This window comes from Tinamus guttatus, unplaced genomic scaffold, assembly GCF_059628265.1.
Source record: "Tinamus guttatus ecotype Peru unplaced genomic scaffold, ASM5962826v1 Tinamus_guttatus_pri_ptg000497l, whole genome shotgun sequence".
NCBI lineage: Eukaryota > Metazoa > Chordata > Aves > Tinamiformes > Tinamidae > Tinamus > Tinamus guttatus.
Genome location: NW_028289031.1, coordinates 3,966,289 through 3,990,000, shown reverse-complemented (window position 1 = coordinate 3,990,000; position 23,712 = coordinate 3,966,289). Strand labels below are relative to the sequence as shown.

The 23,712-nt window shown below is 35.8% G+C and overlaps 1 protein-coding gene across 2 annotated transcripts in view; it reads left to right on the top strand.

The window, feature by feature from the left end:
* The window catches only part of ATP9B (ATPase phospholipid transporting 9B), a 139,894-nt gene that overhangs the window by 86,242 nt on the left and 29,940 nt on the right, over positions 1-23,712 (top strand). For both annotated transcript variants that reach the window (XM_088533354.1, XM_088533353.1), the window contains exons 12-14: positions 5,471-5,631; positions 14,834-14,976; positions 23,143-23,255. In XM_088533354.1, coding sequence (XP_088389480.1) covers positions 5,471-5,631; positions 14,834-14,976; positions 23,143-23,255 — 417 coding nt within the window. The remainder of the gene's footprint in view (positions 1-5,470; positions 5,632-14,833; positions 14,977-23,142; positions 23,256-23,712) is intronic.

Here is a 23,712-nt window from a genome sequence, read left to right as displayed (position 1 = left end):
TATTAATTTGTGTTAGATCTTTTTTATATTTTTTTCTTGTTCTTGTAACTCAAATTAATAGAAACAACTGTTTTGGGAGCCTAGTGCAAGTGTTACTGAGTACCTGTTACTGTACAGTTTTATTGTATATGTGTATTGTATTTTATTTTTATTATATTATGCATATAGACATTTTGTAGGCAAATAGAAACCTTGAGACTAGTTCTCCTCTATGCTAGTTTTACAGTTACTTTAACAAAGATAATTATTTTCATCAAAGAGAAATTTCATGCGGGGGGAGGGGAGTTCCCCTACCCAAATTTGAAAATTTGTCGTTTCCGATGAACATGTTTTTTTAATACTAGCATGTAGTGGGGAAAACTGCCTGTTCCATACTCTATTTAAAGGACTAATTGCATGAGAGTGTACTAGAAAGCAGGTGAACTATTGAAGCAGGTGAAAACCAAGCTCCAAGAGGAAATAGTAAGATTCTAGGAAAGTAACAGATCAAAATTTTTATAAATCTTAAAACAATTTTCCTATTTAAAACTAGGCATCCTTAAATCCTTATTTCTCGCCTAAATTGCGTGTTTCACCCTCTTTTTTACTGAATGTAAAGAGAATTGTGGTTTCTTTTAAACATTGAATCTCTTTGTATGAAATCTGGGGCACCTGTATCTGTAAAGCTGAAACTTCATTCGGTGGTTTCAAGGTGAAAAATGGATCTCTGTCTTAGTTTCGTTATATGAATGATTTTGGATGTTGAATCTCTATTATCACTACATAGCTGAGGTTATTGAAGCAATTATTCTAAATTGATGGGTGGGCTCGAAAAAAGCCTTTGCCAATTGATAACTGCTAATAGAGGAGGGCATGTTACTAACAAGGCACAGTCTTAATAACCTCGGTACATTCTCAGGAGTCGTCCTGGTGTGACAAATGTGTAGCAAAGGTAGAGAGCAGAAGGTAGCCCAGCACCTGAGGATCAGTGTCACATCGTTAAGGTATCCCTCTGACTAGGGAAAGGTGTGTGAAATAGGACTTTTTGCTATGAGGCAGTAGTTCCGGCACACAATCCGAATTGCTAAAATCCTGCTCGGAATGGTTAACCCCGAGCACCTCGGACGAATGAGATAAATGCTGTCTAAGCATTTGACATTGATGACTAAGCAAGGTAGTGTTAATTTTACCCTCGGCATAGGAGTCACCCTGAAAAGGCAGCCCTGGCTTTGGCGGGGATGGCTGCGAGGGCTTCCTCGAGCACAGCAGCACCGATCTCCAGTACCCTCTGCCGACCAAACCGTTCGTGGCCTTCTGGACCATGCTAGCGCTCTCCTGTCCAGCCTTCAGTCAAATGAGAGCGGAAATATTGAAATGAGGTCGCCCGATATTGAAACGGAAGCCTGATCCTAAGAAAAAGGGACCTTGGATTCAAGACTGCTTGGAGAAGTACAGGGAGTTTTGCTTGTTGGTGCTTGTGAAGCTCTTGAGCTGCTGAGCGTATTATTCCAGTGTTCAGGCAAGCAACTGGGGGAGTGGCAGAAAAAGCAATGTTGGAATTTTAGATTTCTTCCACGTAATATTGATGAATTGCTGATTATTAAGAAATAGATATAAGACAATTAATATCTATAATGCTGCAAGTTCTAGAAATTTTAGATTGATTGAGATAATTTTGAAGAGAAACATTTGTCAGATCAGTGCTAGGGAAAGAAGTTTCATAAATGTGAATTCAGCTTCTTGTCCCATCTATAGATATATTTGACAAAAGTAGCTCCCTGGTTAGCTGGACAAGCAGCAATTAGAACTGCAGTAGTACTTTGGGGAGAATTATTGAGGAAGGCACATTTACAGCTTGAAAAACAGCTGTACCTAGTTTTAGTGGCATAGATTATGGTAAACAGATTTTCCAAATGATGTGTCTTTTTGTTCATATTTTAAGCATACATTATTGAATCCTAGGGACTATGAGGTTTAAAAGATTATTGAAATAAGCCATAGGGCATCGGAGTATGCACATAACTGCATATGTGTTATTGGGTTATATATCAATTCATTTTTTTTACAAAGGATGAACTGCCACAGAACTAGTCAAAGCTTGCTTTTGTTGATTTAAAGAAAAAAAAATGTTGCTTGAATTTGAATAATTTATATGCTTACTTGCCTTACTGCTTGTATGGTAGTTCTATATAACCTTTAGGTTTATAGTTAATAAGCCCATTTCAAATATATACACCATGAAATTTAATTGTAGTCGATATGGTGTTTGTCAGTGCAGAACCAGGCTGATTACTGAAATATAATTACCTTGGTGGAAGGGAGGGGGGCACCCTCTCTAAGATACTGCCTTAATAACTTGATAATATTTAAGCAGGGTGCTTTAAAAAAAAAAAAAAAAAAAAAAAAGATGGGCAGTTATTTTAAATGGTCTTCAAACTGTAATTAAATTGATCCAAAAAACTAAACTATTTTGAGACACCTTTACCCGAGCAATAGTCATCATTAAATTTTGCATTTTAATATGACAATGTAAATAAGCTATTTCTGATTTTCCAAGTAATGCACTTAAACAAAAAACCCACTACAGTAGTTTCCCAGGAGCAACATATATAAGGCAGTGATAGCAATATTGTTCATATTCTACTTCAATGCTCAAAAGCTTTTTTTGTTTTTTTCTACCGCTGCTAGTTGTAATTTAATTTTTTCTCTTGGACGGTATGACTTATGCCTTGCAGTCCAAAATGTGAAGATGAGACCTTTAATTTCTCACTGATTCAGAATCAAAATATTTATTGTTATTATTAATTTGAAATTGCATTGATAGTACCTTTTGTTTAAATAGACAATACCATACTTTTTATTATTAGTATAAGCCATAATTTTACTGAGAACCATTAGCTATTTAAAACTTCGTACATAAATTAAAGAGGAGCTAAATGGATTTGCTGTTGTTGCCATTAGTAGCATTTTAGATTATACAGGCAATTATTGTGTTCATTATCCTAGAGCAGCCCGTTTGCAAAACTATTGTGGTTGTTTTAGACATTTTGTACAAATTTTCCCTTGGAGATTAAAATTTCCAGTGGTGTGTTTAATTTCGTGAACACAGTTGTTTCAAATAGAACAAATATTATGACAAGTAGAAGAAAGTTTGTTTTACATGTATGAGAAATAACAATAAACTTTAAAAATTACTCCAATTCTTAAATCAGCTATTTTGAATCCTGTCATTTTTCTCTCTTCTGATTATTTTGAGCATAGAACAGTTTATATAGGGAGTGAAGAAATCTTAACATAGTATGCTTTGCAACCATTTTGATAAAATCAGTGTAGTTAAAAGTTAACCTACTTTTCCAACAATCAGCTAAAATATTTAGAAAGAATTAGTGAATTTCTATATGAAATGTCTGGCAGAATAACCTAGATAAATGAATAACATGCTTCACGGTTTGAATACAGAAGTTGTTTTAAGTGGCAAAGAACAGGGGGAAAAAAAAGGCCTTTGGAGTATATTGCAGTATCATTAGTAACTAACTTTTGAGAACCAGTGAATGCCTTTTTATTAAAATTTATTTTCTTTGTCTCCCTTTTTAAATAAATTTTTGCAATTGTCTTCACTTACTATAATAAACTGAAATTGTGGACAATAGCATAATATAGATTTAAAACAGTAATATTAATAAGGTTAATGAAATTGATATATTCATCAGGTCTTTGTTGTTTTAATATCCCTCCAAAAACAGTTTTGTTGGATTCAAAACTTAAATTCACATGTCTTCATCAATTAGAAAGATATTAATGCACTGAATTAGCTACGTATCAGTGTGCAGTGTACTACATTTAATGTTTCTGTCCCAAAAGTGGCATTCTTTCAAAAGAAGCTCTTTATTCGTTTCTGTCATGGGGTGGGGTTTTTGCTGGGGGAGGACTGGGAGAGATAGGCTTTCACTGCTATGATGCAGGAAAAACAAGTGTGAGGTAGTGGTTATGCATATTGCAAGACAGTGATTCTTTATTTTATTACAAAAAAAAAGACCAACTCTAGAAGGCCAGATTAAATCATTCCTTTCACTTTTTAATGGGATTTGGATGAATAGAGTAAAATATGCACTTTGCATTCATTGATAGCATCTTTAGGTTGAGGTAATTGAGTCTTTTTTCCCTGACTGAATGAATAATGACTTCATCTGATCCTCAGCGAGGCCTGAAACTTAGGCTGCCTTTGTCAACGCAAAGAGATCTGGGCTTTGAAACATGCTCTACTTCCCTGGCTTAATTTTTCTTCATTTTAATCCAAAAACCTATTTTTCTCAATAATTCAAGCATAAACTATGTAGTAGTTGAAGCAGCGGAAATTGCAAGATATTTGTCCTCGTTGTGCTGCTTTTTAAATGCAGCTGATAAATCAGCCGCTGTGGTCTTCAGCTGCCTAGTTCTCTAGGGAAGGGAGAGCCCATGTGTAAGCAAGATTGCTGGAATTTTTAAGAACTATATTTAAATGGCTCTTTTGCAGACTGCTTGTTATCTAAGGAAGTGGTGTGTTTTACTGGTCTTACTGGAAAGGCGTAGAGATAAAAGAGCGTCTGTGAAGGGGCCAAAGAAAGTCCTACTGACATAATTTTCCCACATATTTGACTGGCTGTGTAGCATCATCCCCGAAAATGGAGTATAAATACTTAGCATACAGTATACATTATTAAAATGGTGAGAACCTTGGTTACATAGCTTTAATTTTTTTTTCATGAGAAACGTGTGTGAAAGATAGGATCTCTTAATATTTTTGTTAAAAATTGTCCAAATAAAGTACATTTCAGTCATGGAAAACAAACGCTCTGTCCTCCTGCTTTGATTTGAAAATGAATATTCCATTTGTGGTTTTATTTTGAATAACTGAAATTTTCATATAACTAATAAATGGTTTCAATGATAAGAATCGGGACTTACAGATTGGTGTGGGAGAGGTATAGTTACAAATACGGTGTATTAGTTGCGCAAGTAAAAATAACTCAGTCATGTTTGCCTGTTGGTTCTTGGTTTTAGGATGATGTTGATCTTAGCACAGTAAATGAGTGGTCACCACCCTGCAAATACAACGCAGATGACCGGAATTTTTGCTACGTCTGTGATAGAGGGAAATTGTTCTTGCTCATTTATTTTTCTTTATGCTGCCTTTTCTCCCTTCCCTACTGTCTCCCCATCCTCAGTGAGGGGAAGGGACGAGTTAGATATGAAGGCGGTCAAAAGACCCAACCGGGACAGATCCCCCACTGATTCTGGGAATTGTTATTGCCCTACAACCTGGAAACATTTATCATATGCTGGCATGGGAACAATAATCAATTCCGTTATCAACATGCAGTTAAATGTTACAAATGCCTGGATTTTTAATAGGAACAATATTAAAAAGCCAGTAATAGCTAATTGTTTGCACTGCAAAAGTGTCAGTTCAAGAGAAACTCAAGGCTAACCTGACTTATATTGCTTTCTTTAGGTTGGCTTACTGGACCTGGAACTGAATCAACTGACCAAAGCCCTATTTTTGGCTTTAGTTGCACTCTCAGTTGTTATGGTAACCTTGCAAGGATTTGTAGGCCCATGGTATCGCAACCTTTTCCGGTTCCTCCTCCTGTTTTCCTATATCATCCCTATCAGGTATGTATAAGAATGAAAGAAAAATACAGATGTCTAATTTCACTGAATGTGGCTTTCTTGAAATTTATACTTGCTTCTCATTGTGAAGGAAATTGATCTTATCAGGAAGCTGAGGGAGAAGGTGCCAACAAATCTGCTGATTCTTGAAGGATCGCTGTCCCGAAAACAATACCGTCGTGTTTTTTTGTATAATGTTCATCTTGTTGGAGCAATCAGGATATCTAATCCTTTACTAGCATAAATGTATTAATAAGGATACGATCTTGATATATTTGAAAATGTGGGTTAGAAAACATGTATTTGAATGAACTTCTAGTTGTGTTTTAGTGTTTGCTTTGACTGTTTTAAACACTGAAAATGTTCAATGACTCTAGTTAAAATACTGACTCTTTTTCCTACAGCAATGTTTAATTCAAATTTAATGGCTGAATAATGTAGATGCGCTTTTACAATGAGAGAACTTTTAGCAGGTGTAACCAAGTAGAGAGTTAGCATTAATTAATTCATTAAGCATGAGTGCTGTATATTCAGATTGCAGGTAAACTAGAACAGGAAATAATATCCAGGTTGGTTATCTTGTCCTCTGTAGACATAAAAATGAGAACACTGGCTCTTAAATGATTTTTTTTTCCGTCCCTTTAGGTGGGTGTTACTGCTGCAAAATGGAATTATCCATCTCTGTTAAATTTTCTAGTGTTAGACTAAGTGGTTGTTAATTTTAGATGCCCTCTGAAATTCTTCAGTCCGAGATGCTCTGATAAGCCCAGTGACTGGCCAATGAGCAGTGACAGCAACAGTATAGATAAATCGAGGTTTGCACACATTATATTTAAATCCATATTCTATTGTAAAAAAACAAACAAATGAAAACAAAAAAAAACAGCGTTCATTAGGTGTTTGATCTAGGTTTGTGTCTTAATGTTACTATACTTAAATATTTTCAATATGTCTGTACAGAGAGAACTGTCGTATGTGGCCAATTTGATATTCAAGCAGGGTTTGTATTGAGGGCTAATAAATTAAAGGATTCGTTCCTTTGTACTACTTCTCTGTTTTAAGCAAAATTAATTCTATTAAGAATTTGACAAAGGTTCCATCTGGGAACTGGCTAGGGCGAGAAGAAGTTCTCACTGAATAAGCTAGTCATCTTAGATGACCTTCCACATGGACTGTTTTTACATATGCCTCAGTGTTTCATTTTTTGGGGTGTGTCTTTCTGAACACTGTCATTGCCATAACTCTGCTGTTTTTACAGTTATGTTGTTGGTATTTTCTCCTGTTATTGCATATTAAGCAAGTTACCATGTGGAGAGTCAAAAAATGCTGGTAGTTCTTAAGTGATAGGCTAATTTTGTGTATTGCCATAGGATGTGCTTAATTAATCAAAGAAACACAAGCAAAGGGTAGTCAGCTAAATGTATAGAGAATCATTTGCTGTGTTTCAATATATTCTTCCATAATAAACATATTCAGCCCAAACTTACTGAAATGGTTAAAAGGCAGTTAAATCTCTATTACCCAATGCAAGAGGACTAAAAGCATATAGAGGGTGTGAGTAAATTTGACTCATTATATTGGCAACTCAGTATATGCCACTGAAACCATCATGTTGGTTGAACAGCTGATTTTCAGCATTTAAGAGAGCAGCTTACATGCGTCAGTAAACTTGTGGAATAGATCTTTCTCAAAAATATATTCTGGGACAGACCTAATCCATTTCTCATGGGAAAGTTCTATTTCTATGGGAGATAATAGACTAAGAGGAAGCATTAGAGAATTTAATTGGTTTAGTTCTGAAGCGGACCAAATTGTTATCCTGTGGAAGATCAGTCAGAAATCTAGCAGAGATTTTTTTTTCCCCCGCCTCTATATAGGTACATCTATTCCTATGCTAGCTTTTATTTATCACAAATCATCTGTATACAAGGCCACAGTCTGCACGATCAGTAAAATAAACAACTCCAGACTGATATTCAAATGTCAGTGCACTTATCTTCTCCTCAGGATATTAAGCATGGGAATATTGTGTTTTTAAGATACAACTTGAAGTGTAAATCTTTGGTGATGAAAACATAGACTAGTGTGCTGAAGCACCAAGAGTTGTTGTCTTGCGTGTTCTTATTTATTTTTATTTTTAAAGCTATGGAGGAAAAAATAACTCTTTTGTAAAGATTAAAGGAGTGTGGGAGGAGAAGTTAGGATTGTTTGGTAGAAGCAAAGCATATCTCAACTCACATGTGAAAATAAGTGCTCTGATAGTTTTGAAAGTATTCGGGAAGATTTCAAATATGAAACTTTTTTCATAGTCGGCTTTTGGTTCATACGACAGGGATGTGTGTGCATGGGAAGATTCCAGGTATGAAATAAAAATTTTTTTCCATGGCCAGGCATGTTGAGCAAAGGTCACCAGGAGGAGATGACTAACTGTTAGCAGTGTTTAACCGATCTATGGGTAGACTCTCCTATAATTAGCAGGAAAAAAGAAATGATTTTTTTTTTCCCTCCAGGGAGCATCTAGTTCTTGATGATTCATCTGCATTCTGAGTAGTCCTCCAGAGCAATGTTGCTTTACTGTGGGAAAGGTATTACTGTGGAGAATGAGACTTCAGAAGTATAAACATAAAGCAAATACAAAAAGAATTTTTTTTTTTTGAAAACATTCCCTACATTCAAAGAATGAAGCAAAATGGGGGGAAAGTAGTAAATGGGCATCCAAAGTTTTGCCAAGCTCTAAACCGGTTGTAACTTAGAACCGCTATGACGCTGATGAGTGCACAGGCTGTTCTCTGTGTGTGAGAACACCGAGAAATGGTTAGTCTTTAAAAAATGAGTCTTCTACATTGATGTATCGATGTTGCTTTTTTCCCCCTCTGTGGAGAAGGCATAGCCTAGGGAACATCCCTGAAAAAATTGCCTTACTACACAAAGCTAATCTGTTTGAACTCCTACCAAAATCTAATGGAAAAGGGTGATAGAATGCAAGTCCTTGATGGACTGTCCAAAACTAAATAAACCTTTCTGGAATTATATTGAACCCCTTCATTATGTTTTTTTCCCTTTCCCCCCTGCCCCAGATATTCTTCCTTAATATTCCTTGAGCTTTTAAGTTGGTTTTAGCAAGACTGAGATGCATCTCAGGCATGTCATAGGTTTCTTCAGGGTCACATAGACAACTTAATTACTTGTTTTAAATACAATCATTGATTAAAATACATTCTCCATTAGTTTACAAGATCTTTTGCAAAAGGAACGCTTAAGGAATTCATACGATTTATGTTAGTCAGTTCTCAGTTGACCATGAGGAAAATATTGGAAGTGTTATATCAGAAATTTTTAAATACCCAAGTGTTACAAAACTGAAAAAGGCTGGTGTACTTTGGCATAGCCCAAAGCTTCAGAGAATTTAAACCTGGATTATAGCAATTACCTAAAAGCAGCTCTACTGCTTTCATCATTGTAGTTAGAGCTTCATCATGGACAGTGCAAACATATAAAATGTATTTGAAACATATATCTATATGTTTCACCGTATAGATAATATATAGATATGAAAGTATCTGTATATGTAGTTTCACATATGCAGATAGAATATATTAGATCGTACAATTCAAAGCTTTCACTGTGGAAGAGCTGAAGAGCTATTCATGAATAGTGTAAGCAATGTTTATTAATGAGTAAAGCTTCTATATCATGGCATGATACAGAGTGTAGCTTTTATATAGATTGAAAAATATTACATAAAATATAATGAGCTTGGAAGCTCATTATCATCATCTGCTGCCAGCGTTCTCTGACTTGGTGTTTTGATGGGCTGCTTTTCATCTCACTTTTCATTTTTGCATTTAACTTCAGTGAAGTTGTAGGTTAGCACAGTACTTAAATGTTAATTTATTAGATTGAATTGCACTGGAGAAAGCTAATTGACTTCAGGAATTACTGGGTATAAAATGAAAAGTTACAATCCATTCTTCTCGGCATAATTATGTTGAGAAAAGGAGTTGTGGGTCTCCTCATCGTTGCCCAGAATACCAAATTTCAGGTCATTCTCACCCCTTTTTGAAACTAGTGTAGTCACATTTCCTCTAATCTTTTGTGTAGTGTAATACATTCTTTTAGCACAGAAGTCTTCAAAACTCCTTGGGAAGTTCATCATTTTTCAGTAAGTAAAAGTCAATCCAGTTGCATATCAGAGTAAACATTATTTGATGATTGATGATTACTTATAAAATTTGCGGCTTGGCACCATGAGGTGTCACAGATCTTAAGTGAACCTACTTTGTCTCCCTGTCCTCTGAAATGCAGAGCAAATACCAAGAGGAAAAAGGTAACCCATGTAATGATGAAAAAAGACATGCACAATGACTCAACAACAAAAAGGAGAGCTAGAATTGAACGCTCTGTATCTCCAGCTGGTAGACTGCTGAAGGTTCATCTCCACTGGGCAGTTTTGTTTGGATTTTTGGGCATGCAACATGTGTAATCATTTACTGATGTGAATATTCAGTGTTGTTTTTATTTATTCGGTTTTAGTAATTTTTTGCTGTTTTTCTGAAAGCAACTAATCATCACTACAAAGCTTTTATACTCATCAAGGAAATGTTGGCTATATTACTGCAAAGATTATTAATGAAATAGAATTCACAGTGAGCAATGAAAGCCTATCTCTGAAAGCCTGCCTTTAGTGCCATTATAAAATACATGTTCACCAGGGAGAGAATTTTTCTTATCAGAGCGGAAGGTGAGAGGATGAACGTTCTTGTGCACTGAGAAATGATTTCTATCTTTTCCTTGTCTCTTGTTATTTGCATACCAAGTGAATGGAGAAACATCTACCGTTGTGCCATATCTAATGTATATTTTCTTATAAACAACTACCTATGTCTTCCTGAGCAGAAGACTCAGCTTTACCCAAAATGTTAATGCCGCCTTAAAGATTTTTTTTCAGAGTGCTAAATAACAGTTGCTTTGGAGAACTTGGTGTATCTTGGCTTGCATGAAGCTTCTGCTATGTGAGAGTCGCACAATATGCTGACCTTCTCTTTATCTGAAAAGTTGAGAATTGCCTGTACGAAAACAAAAAGCAAAACCTAAAAGGAAGGCCTAGTTTCTGGAAAGCTGTTCAGCTGAATGTAGACTAATGTGTTTCAAAACCAAAGTATCTCAGAGCACTCTTGACTAATTTTAAAGCAAATATCATGAGATGCTTATGCTATACCTCTTCTGCGAAGGCATTCATGTTTGACTTGAATTCTGTTCATATTTAGCTGTTCTATTTTCAGCCTGTAAGCCTGTAAGATAAGTTAGACTTTTACTTTTAGGAATTGTTTTCTAATTCTAATCATATGGAGTGATTATTTCCCAGATGTTCCCCTGAGGTTTCAAGTTCTACCTGTGTAACATCTAATTGTCTGTATCTAGCTTGCCTGCTGCCCTTTAAAAATGACATATACCTCCATCACTATAACTGTGCAGGGTCGTTGTGCTTTTTGGTTACTTTTTTCTATGTGTATTTTTAACCACAAATATGTGGGATTTAATCCTCCTTTAAAGCTGAAGACTCCTGGGAAAACTAAATGAAAATATGTGTTGTAGGCTAAATACAAAGGAAAGTTGTATTCAAATTCCCTATCCACATAAAGCATGGAAGAAGAAGGAAAAAAAAAAAGTATTTGGGGAAATTAAAAGGGTAAGGTATGGGTTGATTTTTAAGTCTGTAGTTGCCAAGACAAATCTTTTTGGAACATGGTGTTTAAAATTAGTAACTTCTGTTTTGTCTCAGTTACTAGAAGTTGACAGGCTCTTCTGTGAAGAAAGGTTAGAATTCCTAAAATTAGAACACTTTTGGTTGTTTCTTCACTGATTTTTTTTATTATTTTTAAAGATTCTATATCTTTTCTAGCTTGTAAATAATGAAGCTGCCTATAGTGTACATCTTCGAGTGGCTTAGATGGGTCTATGGGAAGATGTGAGGCAGGGAGGTTAAGTACATTCGGGGCACTAACATGACCTAAACAAAATCTTCAGGATTTCACTTAGAAGGAACTACTGAAAATACAAAGAGTATGTGCATCTCAATTGCTTCATTTATTTTTAAATTGAATACCACTACCTGTATTTATACTATATCCAGAGTTCTGGCAGGGCTTTGACTTTCACTATGGAATTTCTTGTGCTTATATACAGAGCTGCTCAGGAAATTCCTACTGTCTGCCAAAACTCAAATAAAACTGTCATATAAGGTTGATTAAAATTCATGCATGATTTTATTAGGTACAGATCCCCTTATTCCCAAAATTTGTCTTTGCTAACTTCCTTAGGTCTTAATTGCTTTGCTCTTACTCGCGAAAAGCAGAATGTTTCTGAAGTTTCTGACCATACTTTTCTGAAGCATTCAGCAAAGGCCCTTCGTTGCTGGGAAGTGCGTCCATTTTGAGTAAAAAAGATTCTCAAGTCTTCAGAGGAGTCTTAATGTTATTAGCATTTAGGAAAAATAGTGAAACATAAAGCGTCGTAAATATGGGGGGTGGGAAGTTGTTTTGGGGTGTTTTGTTTGTTTTTACCAACAATACTACTAATGTTTTGGGGGAATAAGAGCAGAAAATCAGTTTCCAAATTATGATGAAAAGCAGCATGGCTTATGAAATGTTTTGGTTTTGATTTGGTCTGAAGCTGAATTGCTGAGGAGTTTCATCCTGGATCATAGAAGAATAAATCTGGGAGTTGCAGGGGAAAGTTGCTTTGGGCTTATCTGGTGGGATCACTGTAGTGCTGAGTATAAGACGCAAGAAACATTGCGCTGTCATGTTCACTAAATACGGCTGCTTTCTGGGATAGCCTTCCAACTGCTACATTAACATACTGTGCTTAAAGATTGTGTGCTATTTGGTTTGCTAAAAAAATAATGTTACTAATATAAAATATTTTCAATACAATCTTTAGTTATACTATATGTGACACTAGTCTGTGTGTTTTCATTAGTAAATGAGTTATGTGGAGTCTTTCCGCATAAAAGATGTTAAACTTAGTGCCAACTTATTTTTAGTGCCTGGCAACTTTGCCTTTTATTTCTTGGAAATCCTTTCTGGACCTGAAGAACTTATATATAACTTATATATAAGCAAAAATATTTTAAATCCATCAACTATTTAAATCCGTTCAATTTCATCCAGTTTTGAAATCTCAGCTTATTCTGTCAAGCGCCAAAGTACATTTATACTTTCTTTATTATTATTATTTTCATTTGCTTCTTCACATATGTTAACGATTCTTGCTGCGTGCCAGAAAACAGCCTTGGACTATGCTCCTTCACATCATGGGGACACAAGGCCTGTGGTGCTAGCTTCCTATTAGGCTTAGCAGCATGAAGGAGGTAGACTCTGTTCCACCAAGGAGTATGTAGTGGAAAGCTAGAATCATTGCTAAAAAGCCTCTGTACCTTAAATTGCAGATTTTCAATGCTACTCAGCAAGGTGATGATTTTTTTTCCTTGTCTTTAAATTATATCTAAGTCAGTTCATAAGTAAATGCATATAGAGAGCATTGAGAACATCAAAAAGGGGTAAGATACAATAAAAGACGTAAATTCTTAAGCAGTGAAAGACTTATTTAAGTCTAATCTTACTTAAGTATAGTTTTCCTTACCCCAAGGATAACTTGTACATTTCCAGCAGCAGAGCAGCTGTGTGAATTTCCTTCCTTGGGCACCTTGTATGTGAGATTGCAACTCTTAAGTAGAGCTTTCATTACAAAATCCATATCTTAGTAGCCAAGCTGAAATTTGTTCTTAATAGTCCAAAAAAAATTTTTTTTGAAGTGGAGTAATGAATAGTTTTCATTCCATATTCATGTGCTTATTACTGTCTGAAGAAAATATGCAGCCATTCTCCTTAATCAAATTGGGTTCTTTTGTGTACTTTTTTGAGCTAGATCTCATCCAGTGTGCTCGATGAACTGACTAGCAGATTCTTGTGCCCGACAGGGGTAAATCTTTTGCCCTTCTTCCTGGTGACTCAGATGTATCTTAGGGAAAAGTGCCTTAGGTTGCTTTTTACTTTACATCTCTAAACGTATTTAGTACAAGCGCTCTTAGCTAATTGCTGTCTCTGGATTGATGAAGATGAGATAAAACTGTAGTTAACCTCTGTGAGGCAAGTGATTTCCAGTATTTTCCTCCTTTTCATACTCCAGCAGTTTTCAGTAAAAAGAATCAGGTAGTTCCCCCTGCTGTTGTCTTTAATTTCTTGAAAGTATTTCCATGTGATTGAAGACAGCAGAAGTTATGTATGAGTTTGCAAAGCTAGTTAGTATATATGACCTGGTGGAAGGATGTTTTTCTGCTGCTCATGACTTTAATGCAAAGTAAGAGCTAATGAAAGAACAGAACAGCACTTTGGATGGGCAAGAATCTTTTAGAATAAAAACATTTTTTCTTTTATTCTTGGCCATTCATTGTCTTCTCCTATACAAATTCAAGAAGGAGCTAGGATATGGAATAAATTGACTATTTTTAAATGTATCCTGAAATCTCAGATTTTCCCACAATCCTAGTTAAATGCATCTCTTCTTTATGGGATGTTGCAGTCCGTGAATTGCGGTTACCTCCAGGGTTCTCTCAGCTAATTGATAATCTCTCCGTCACTAGTACTGCAAGAGGACAGATGAAGAGCGTTTGTGGCTGCTATTTTGGTTTTGCTGTAGAGCAGCATTTGTGAACTGTTGAGAAAGTTCTGACATGCTGTTCTTTTTGGAAGTATTTTGACCATATTATGTCTTTGGATCGTTTTAAAACAGTCATTTTATTGTAAACCTGCTGTGGCCTGGGGATTTTAGTTACAAATAGTTTACAAAGTTGCTCTCCTAGCTATCCTTTTAGTATGTGTGTTAGAGCAGAGTCAACAGAAAAGAACTTGCCTGTTCCCCAGTCACTCTTCACACTTGGTGTTCTGCTGCAATCCTCTTGTATCAGAGTTAAATGTCAGCAGTGTTGTAGGTGAAAGACTTCTGAAAGTCTGGGATGGAGCCTTAGATTTTATATGATATGCACTCTACAAACATAAGGAAAAGTTTTTTCCAAAATTTGATATTCGTAGCATAAAGATTTTTTTTCAGCTATCCTAAAAACAGGTTTGAGATTTGTTTTTATAGTTATAATTTTTACTTTGCCTAATATTTACACTGATTGTGGTATACATTTTCTTTGCAGTTTGCGTGTGAACTTGGACATGGGTAAGGCAGCCTATGGGTGGATGATTATGAAAGATGACAATATTCCTGGAACAGTTGTGCGAACTAGCACCATACCAGAAGAGTTGGGACGATTAGTTTATTTACTGACGGATAAAACAGGTATATCAGGTTACAATTTTGAAATATGATGACTTTTTAAAACTTTATTCTGTATTAAACTTTATTCTGTATGTGAATGTGTTAATTTGAGAGTAGAACTAGATTACTGACTTTGATCTATTTTTCAGTAAAATAGTAAGCACATGCTTGAGGGTTTGGCTCCCTCAGTGCTAATGGGCTTTGGATAGCAAGTGCTTATTACCAAATGCTGACTTCCATGTATAATCTGCTTTGTTCCAGTAGAATTGCTCCTACTGCAGTAACAGCACCTTCCACAGTATTGGTAAGAGTACCATAAACTGTGTCTCGTGCTCTGAAAAGAACCTGGATTAGCATGAAAGGTCCTGTTTTACTGTGCACCTCATTTCTGCTAAAACACTGTGTGGCACTAACAGTTAAGAATGCTCTCCAAGAGAGCAAGTCTTTTCCTAAAACAAGTCAGGAGATCAGAATGATATCTTTTCTCTATGAAGTTATTTGTTATTTCTTTTCCAAAGACCAATTCTAGATCCGCTGTAGGATTTTATCTTCCTAACAGTTATGACCTGGTATACTGGGAAATCCAGCCCTGGCTGGAAGGGATTGGAAGGTAGATAAGTGAATGAAGAAAAATCATAGTTTAGGTTTTTTGTGTCTCGTGTTGGTCCCAATACACATGGACTCGTATTGTTCATAATGTATAATATGCAATTTTAATCTCTGCATCTGAAATGAATCAACAGTCCTGCCAATGCTGAATACTTCCATTAGTGTATATTTTGAACCAAATGTATATTTAATGTATTGTCACACATTTTTATTTTTTTATAGTACATAAGTAGCCTTATACACTTCTGAATGCTGCTGCTGTATTTCATAAGAGCTGAAGATAACTGCAGCCTTCTTAGCATGTAGAAAAGTGTATTCCTAATTACAGTGTGGTAATTCTTTAAAGCAAATGAACAATTCTTCTCTTAAGTTTTATTTCAGTTAGCTAATGATTTGTATGCTATTTGAAACCACTTAGTGATTTTAATTGCACCCTTCATCATGATAATTTATGTAACTTTGAGAGTGCTGTCGCATTTTAAGCTTGAAATATGTAATTTACAGCATATGTGCAGGAAAGAACATAATACATTTTCAAAATAATGCAATGGGGTTCATTGCACCCAAAATACTAGTCTGTTGCAAGTGAAAATAACATATACTACTTAAAAGTTTTCTCATAGAGAATCCAGTTACTCTATGAAACTGGAAGTATGATTCAGTTTTGAATCAGTTTTTTGAATTCAGTTTTGCTTTCCAACACACTGTACTAAAAATTCTGAGAACGATGTTAAATAAAATGCTAACAGTTAATTCAATCAACTATACAGTTTGCATTATGCAGGAATTGATGTCCTTTCCCTGTCTACGGACTCATTTACTTCCTGAAGTATCTATATACTGGGTACTTTTCTTCCAGCCAATATACCTACTGCCTTGTTTGAGAAATACTAAAAAAAAAAAAAAAAAAAAAAAAGAGAGAGAGAGAAAGAAAAAAGTTGTTTCATTTTAGCTTCAGTCCTACTTCTAGTAAGGCAACCAATATATCTTATCTACTACAACAGTTATCAAAAATAAAGATATTGCCCTTTAAAATTTCTATGTGGTTATTTTGTAGCACACTTTAAAGCAAAAAATGTGAGTTATTTGGGTAAAAGTTTGAAAGGATACACTTTATAGACTTGTATATGCAAAGGAAAACAGTCCTATGTTTTGCTTCCTATTGATCTTTCTTGGTTCAAGCCATATCATGCCAGTTGCAATAACAGTAATCATGCTTACTTTTAAGAAGAAAAGCTCATGTTCAGCCCTTTCAGAATGCGTACTTAAGTGGGGCTAAATAAACTACATTAAAAGTCTTTACCACAAAATCGTTTAAATATCGTTTGGAAAGTGGCTGGCATTGAGCCTGGAAAGGCCTTCCAGAACACTGAAGTCTGCTGATTTTTGGAGGCAGGCCTGAATCTGGAAGTTAATGGTATAAAAATGTATATAAAAGCAGTACTCCAGGGTTCCTAAATATTTTGGACCAGTAGCTAGCAGTCGAGCCCATTGTCACCCTGTGAGCAGTGTTTGCTGGGTGCTGGTGTCCCTGGGTCCACCAGAGCTGACCAGCTTCAGAGCAGTGACTGGTGGCCTTGCAGCCTGCTGCTGCTCCTCAGACCACGGTGGGAAACACTGTCCAGCTTCATGAGTCTGAAACGTCCTGCAAATTTTAAGCTACTCTGGATAAATATATATTCAATATATGTTTTAGCTGCGTATGTTACTAGCTGCTAAGTTTCTTTTCCTGAATATTTTTGATCTCATTGTAAGATTTATCCTAACTACAAAATACACTGTTCGGGAGTGTACAAAATCTCTGTGAGAAGTTAATCTAAGACTAGCCACCGCGTGATGATATGCTCTTTGCAAGAGTTGACTACAGGACTCTACTGAATTTTCAATTAAAACCATATAAATCAGTTGATTCTTTTCTTTTGCCCCCTTAAGGCATGGATGTTCAGAGGAGAAAGAGGGTACAGACATTTTTTGTAGCTATCCAATCATCAACTGTTAAAAAGCAGGACTGAAAGCTGGTATAGTTAAACGTAAGCAAGTTTTTTCTCAACACCAAAAAAGAAAGGGAATTCAGAGAACAGTCTGCAAAACTCTTATCCTGTGGCCCAAGCTTCACTGGAAATGATGGAGAATTAGTTGTTGAGTCCAAGGAGCATTGCATTACTAACATAATTGCAAGGTAGTCCTTTGTATGATTGTAAATTGGGTTTGTGCTTCATCAATAAGCTTTTTGACAAGCAGCGTCCATCACAGTGGCTCTCTCATTTGCCACAGTAGAATAGAAAATGAAGTATCCCAATAATTGCATTATAGTTTCCTTATTGTGGGACAAGAAAGCAATGTGGTATAATTAGGTTTGATTGGAGTGCACGTTTCCGGTAAGATCTGAAATTAATGATGTTGCTATAGTGACACATCTGCGGCCACCAGTGCGTGAAACATAAAGTAATTCATTCGACAAGAGAAGACATCTGTTAACTGCAAGGATGCAGAGCGTATTGACACTGACCAGAAATACTCGGCGTTATGTGATAAATGAACAAATGATGCTGAAACAGGAGGACAGATAATTTGTACTTAATCTGCTGGGAGAACTTTAATCTTCTCACTGGTTGCATTTGACAATGCCATTGTTTAAAGAACAATGCTGCAGAGAACTCATAAATTTTAAAACTTAACTCAGGGTGCAGCCTATTAAAGCAATACATTAATTCCTTTGTTAGGGAGTTTTTATCTTCATGTAGAACAAAGCCATTACTAAAAACACCCACTAAAACAACAGGATTTTTAGGACTCACATTTTAATTATAGCATCCATTACCCAAAATGCCATGTTGTTTGGACTTGAATCACACATAAGTTTGACAGAAAGGCGTCATCTGTTATGGCGGTTGTGGGGGGAACTGTTCCCAGTGTTTTCCAAGGGCAGCTGAACATGATATCTTATCCTCTCTGGGTACAAAAAGACTCTGACCGTGAAAGAAAGATGAAGATATTTGGCAATATTTATTGAACGCTACTGTTGCTTAGGCTGTGGGATGCCAAGCTTTCTGCCCTTCGTGACAGCTACCAGAGTATTCAGCTATAACAAATGTGTACAGTCCTCCAAGCACGGTTATTTACTAATGCATACTCGCTTGTATGCGAGTTCTGTAATTAACATTTTACTGGAGAGTTGGACCAAATGAGATCCTTAACAGATATAATAGTTGAACAGATGTATAGAGCAATAGGATCCTTGATTTTCTGGGAGAGCCTTGCGTTCAAGGTTGTTGCGTATGGCCTTTAACATTAAATGTGTTTAGTGTAAGATACCGTGAGAGTAGTGATTTTCAGTGATAGTTTCTGAAAATTAACCTTGTACGGCGTACATCAGCTGCATCTTTCTGTCCAACAGAGGCTACAACAGAGGAAGAGGGCAACTAAAAAGAATGCTCACTGAAAAATCTCTCCTCCTTGCACTGTGCTGATACCCAGGAATCTGACCACCCTTACCTCTACCCCACAATTTTTAGTGACCCTCCGGTCACAGCATGGACTGAGGAAAGTAGGAATGGAGAGATCTTGCAAGAGACTTCAAGATATGTTGCTTGGATGCTCAAAATAGATCTGTTAGAGGAATTCTTAGTTGTGACTTCTGTTGGACTCTGGTCTACTAAATACATACCAGAAAGCCAGTGAATATGTGTGTTGCTGTTGGGTGTTGCTTCCATTCTAATGCCATTTCACTACTGGGAAGCAGAAAGCAGAGAGGAAGTAGCCACTGCTATTTGTAACTGTATTAACCACTTGTACTATTGCCTCCTAACCAGGAAGGAATATGCAAAACTTTCAGTGGCCACATGCTGCCTTTTCTTTGACCTCATCTTTGCTGCATTGTAGGATATATCATTTTTTATTTGGTTCGAGGTTTCACAAATGGAGTAAATGAGCAAGCAGAGGCATTCTGTGTATATTCTTTCCATGAGTTGTTAGGTCTTTTTTTTGCCTTTTTTTTTTTTCTCCCCCCCCCACGTTCTATACCAGGCTATATTTCTTCCAGCTTTCATACAAAGAACTTTTGTCTCTAGAATGTTGCCAACAGTTTCATTATTAAGATTATTAGGCCAGTTTTCCATTAACTTTCCATGCAACTGCTCTTATTTACACTGACTTTCTATCTGTCTAAGCAAGTATCTCAAAGAAAAGTGTTCATATTGTATGAAACCCTTACAACTTCTGACAAAGTTGTTATTCTTTCTATAGTGCATATGTTTTCTTGCCCCTTTTTTTGGTTTTTTGTTTTTTTTGACCCTTTTTAGATTGTTGGTATTAGTCCAAATTACAGTCTAGTAATGTATGATCAGAAAGATCTGCATCTGCTCCTCAAAACAAACAAAAAAACCTCTAGTGCTCTGTTGTGAATCACATCTGTTGCCACCCAGGGAATGATGCCTTCAGGACTTTTTCCTTAGAAATTAATTTCCTCTTTGCCTGCTTTACTCTGTGTTTAATGATACAATTGTAGTTTTTTTTTAAAAAAAAAAAAAAGGCAAAGAAAGAAGAAAAGCTCTTAGCTTCATTAAAGAGCATACCAAATTTTTCTTCAGCAATTGTATACTAACTTCTGTCTAAATGTTTTCCTTGTGTGGCAACTGTGTTCCAGAGCAGAGTTTAACAAGGAGCACTAGCAGTGGCTCACATACTGACTAGGATAAGTTCTGGAAGCCCTTTTTTCTTCTTCTTTTTTTCTTTTTATAATTTGTGTCAAATAACTCTTGATTTAGCAGTGTCTTAAAGTGTGGAATTGATAAATAGATTTTAAATAGCCTTATAAACAATAGAAAGCTCTTTCAGTGTTTTTTGTTACTTATCACATTGAACAGACTAAAAAGAAGGCTCAATTTTAGGTTGTTTTTTAATTCCTGAAGTAGACTCTGTTGGAAATGCAACATGCAGATATTTGAAGCCCTTGCATTTCGGGAGATAAAGTAAAAGATCTATTACGTTGTCAAGGTGTATTAGCCTTCTTTTAGAAGGCTGATTTAAGACAGGACTGCAGCTGCTGAATGCATCTGCTCCATGTTTGTCTAGCAACATTTTATTTTTATAGCAGCTATTGTTGAAAGTCTAGAGTCGTCTAAGAAAGCATGACCAAACTAAAGTTATGGTCTCTTTGCGTTTTTAATCTTCCTGGATTATGAATACTTGATGCAGTTATGTTTGTAACTTGCTTTTCTATGGCATAAATGTTTCCTATAACTGTAGCCAAGAAAGAGGAAGCACGTCAATCCTATATGTAATACAAAACTGGTAGTTACTGAATCAGCAGTGCTGGAATATATAAATCTGTTTTCTTCTCTTTTTTTTTTTTAATGATTTTTTCATTTTTTCTTGATCTTTGTTTCAAGCCCTCCTTTCCCAACTCCAGATTGTTTCAAGACTCCATAAAATCCTTGATTTCCAACTCAGAAGTTTTTCTTCTCTGCTTGCCTCGAAGGGAAAACAGTTTCTATATTTTTTTTCCTTGACTGCTGATTTAATAGTGCCAGAAGAAAGAATCTAAGGTGTACTTATTTTAACTGGAAAGTGTTGTAAAACTGAGGGTAGTGAGAAGATACTAGTACACCTGAAAGGTCAAAAAGGTGATGGAAATTGGAAATTTCTTGCTGGGAACATCACTGAACAAAGCTGTACCTTTTGTTAAAGTGGCATTTTAATCCCTCAGGTTTCCTAGTGGAAACTTTCATATTTCTTATCTACAAACTGGAAATCGGATATTTCTAGTCTAATTATCTATTAATCTAAGCTAATTCAGAAATTTAATTAGCAGCAAAGTGTTTCAATAAAAACACACCTTCTAAAAACAAGAAAGTAATTTCTTATGCTTACTGTAAACAAAATGATTTTCTTATTGATTGCCTAGAAGCTACCAAAAAAAAATCTGCTTTGTTAATTCTAGAGATTAGAAACTTTGGGGGCTCTTTTCAAATTTTGAGAATATTCTACTTCTTATGAGAGTCCTTCATTAAATTATGCTCATTTTCTGAAATGTTTCATATAAATCCAATTTCAGATATTTTTCTTGATTCAAATGATATGATTGTAGTGTGAAACCTTGAAGAACATTGAAGGAGAAGAAAATGGGAAGTGTCAGTTACGAATGACAGAGGAGGCAAAATGAAACATATCTGAAATGGTCATCTAGTTCTGGCATGGTAGTAATATAGGAAAACGTGGGCTGCTAACTCCAGTGTGGTGTTACAACCTTCAGGATGAAGTGTCACTGTGCAGGTATCGCGAGGAAGACGGAGTCATGGGCAGATCAAGTGTAACTGAGACAGACATACGACTGTGGCAGCCTGTGGCAGCCTTGCTCTGCATTTGAAGCTCACTTATGGTATTGACACTGCTACAAGCATAAATTGGATGCTACCTGTCTAAACAACTTCTGTTTTTAAACAGCAGTCATACTCTATCCTATGCTTTTAGCTTTCTGCCTTCCTAAGATTTGCTCTGTTTTTTTTTGTCATGCTGGCCAAAGACAAGTTAAAAAAATTGAGAAAGAATTAGAATTTAGTATGGAATGCTTTTTGTAAATTTTTTTTTACTCGTTTTACCCTTAGTATTGAAAATATTCTAGGAGTTTCAGTAATGATGCTTTTAATATTGTGCTGTAGCTGCATTCATTTTTTAATCATTAAAATATTATTACATTTTAACTCTTTTTAATGTCCCTCAAGTGTGCAGTTAAATGCAAGAATATCTTCCCATTAAAATAATTTCTCTTTGGTTAACCATAAGAAAAAGTGTTTTAGGAAGGGCGGTTACCAAGCTGGTCATTTGTGAACTGACTGTGGACACTGGCTGCCAGGGACCTCTCTTGCCTGATAGGCCTTGTCAGGGGATCCTGAACCACCCACCCTCGATTAGAGCTTTTCCAAAGCCAAGGATGTGGCTGGTTGACAGTAGTGGATGCAAAGTGTCAATCTGTGACTGACACCGTGTATTTTTAGAGATGGGTAGTGAGCTCTGAAAACACTGTTTTCATTCATCCTGGCTTATTCTGGTTGGAGGCTAAATCTGTCAAATTTGGAAGTGATGTCACTTGTTAATGACTTATTCTAGGTAACATTGAACGTGCCTGTTCATTAGAATGCCCATCTTCATGTGTGAAGTGCTGCAGATCTGTATGAATGTGTGTTGTTTTTGTTTTGTTTTATTTTAGCCTTTTGGTGTGTGGTACAAAATCTTGCACTGACATTTAGAAGCCAGTTCCATCCAGATACTGTGTTTTTGGCTTTCTTTTTATACTGAGGGAAATTTTTTTTTCTTTCTTTCTTTTTTTTTTTTTTTTTTTTCTTTCTGGCTTATATATTTAGTTTTGTTGGTAGAATCAGCTTGAAGATGGAACTAGTGATTTCTTCCAGTGTGACTAACCCTGATCTTTCTAAACAAATGTTTCTCTAATTAAGCAAACCGATGCTAAATCATGATTCATTTCTTTTCTTCAAAAGAATTATTTGTTGTTTTTTTCATGCTTAGTGGCCTTCTGCTGGTATTTTTTGCTGTCTATGATACACTTCTTTTTTATTACAGGAACACTTACACAGAATGAGATGATATTTAAGCGCCTCCACCTAGGTACTGTGTCCTATGGAACAGACACAATGGATGAAATTCAGAGTCATATTATAAGCTCTTATGCACAGGTATCTCATTTTATAAATTATTTACCTTTAATGTTGAGATTTTTTTTTCAGCATTGGGCTTGTTTTTGTCGACTGTGTCTTTAAATTGGAAATGGCTGTGAAAGCTCCTCTACTTGTATGAATCTAAGCCGTATGATAAAAAGGGATAGATTATATCAGCAATGCGATCCCTCAGTATGATCCCTTGAAAAAGGTGGTGGTTTTCTCCTAACTCTAAAATCATACTCTGGGGGGTTTGCTTTTATTCTGCCTTTGCAGGGATCCCCTTTAACTTGTCTGTGCAGTGTTTCTTCTGAATCATCCAAAAGTAAGCTATTCCTTGCAGAGACTGCGAATTACAAGCAAGTGTCCAGGATTGGACAAATAATTGTCTTATATCTTTGAAGATGTTAGTCAGGAATAGATACTGACAAACTTTGTTAATCGACATAACTAAAAAATAAAGTCAAAATGAAAT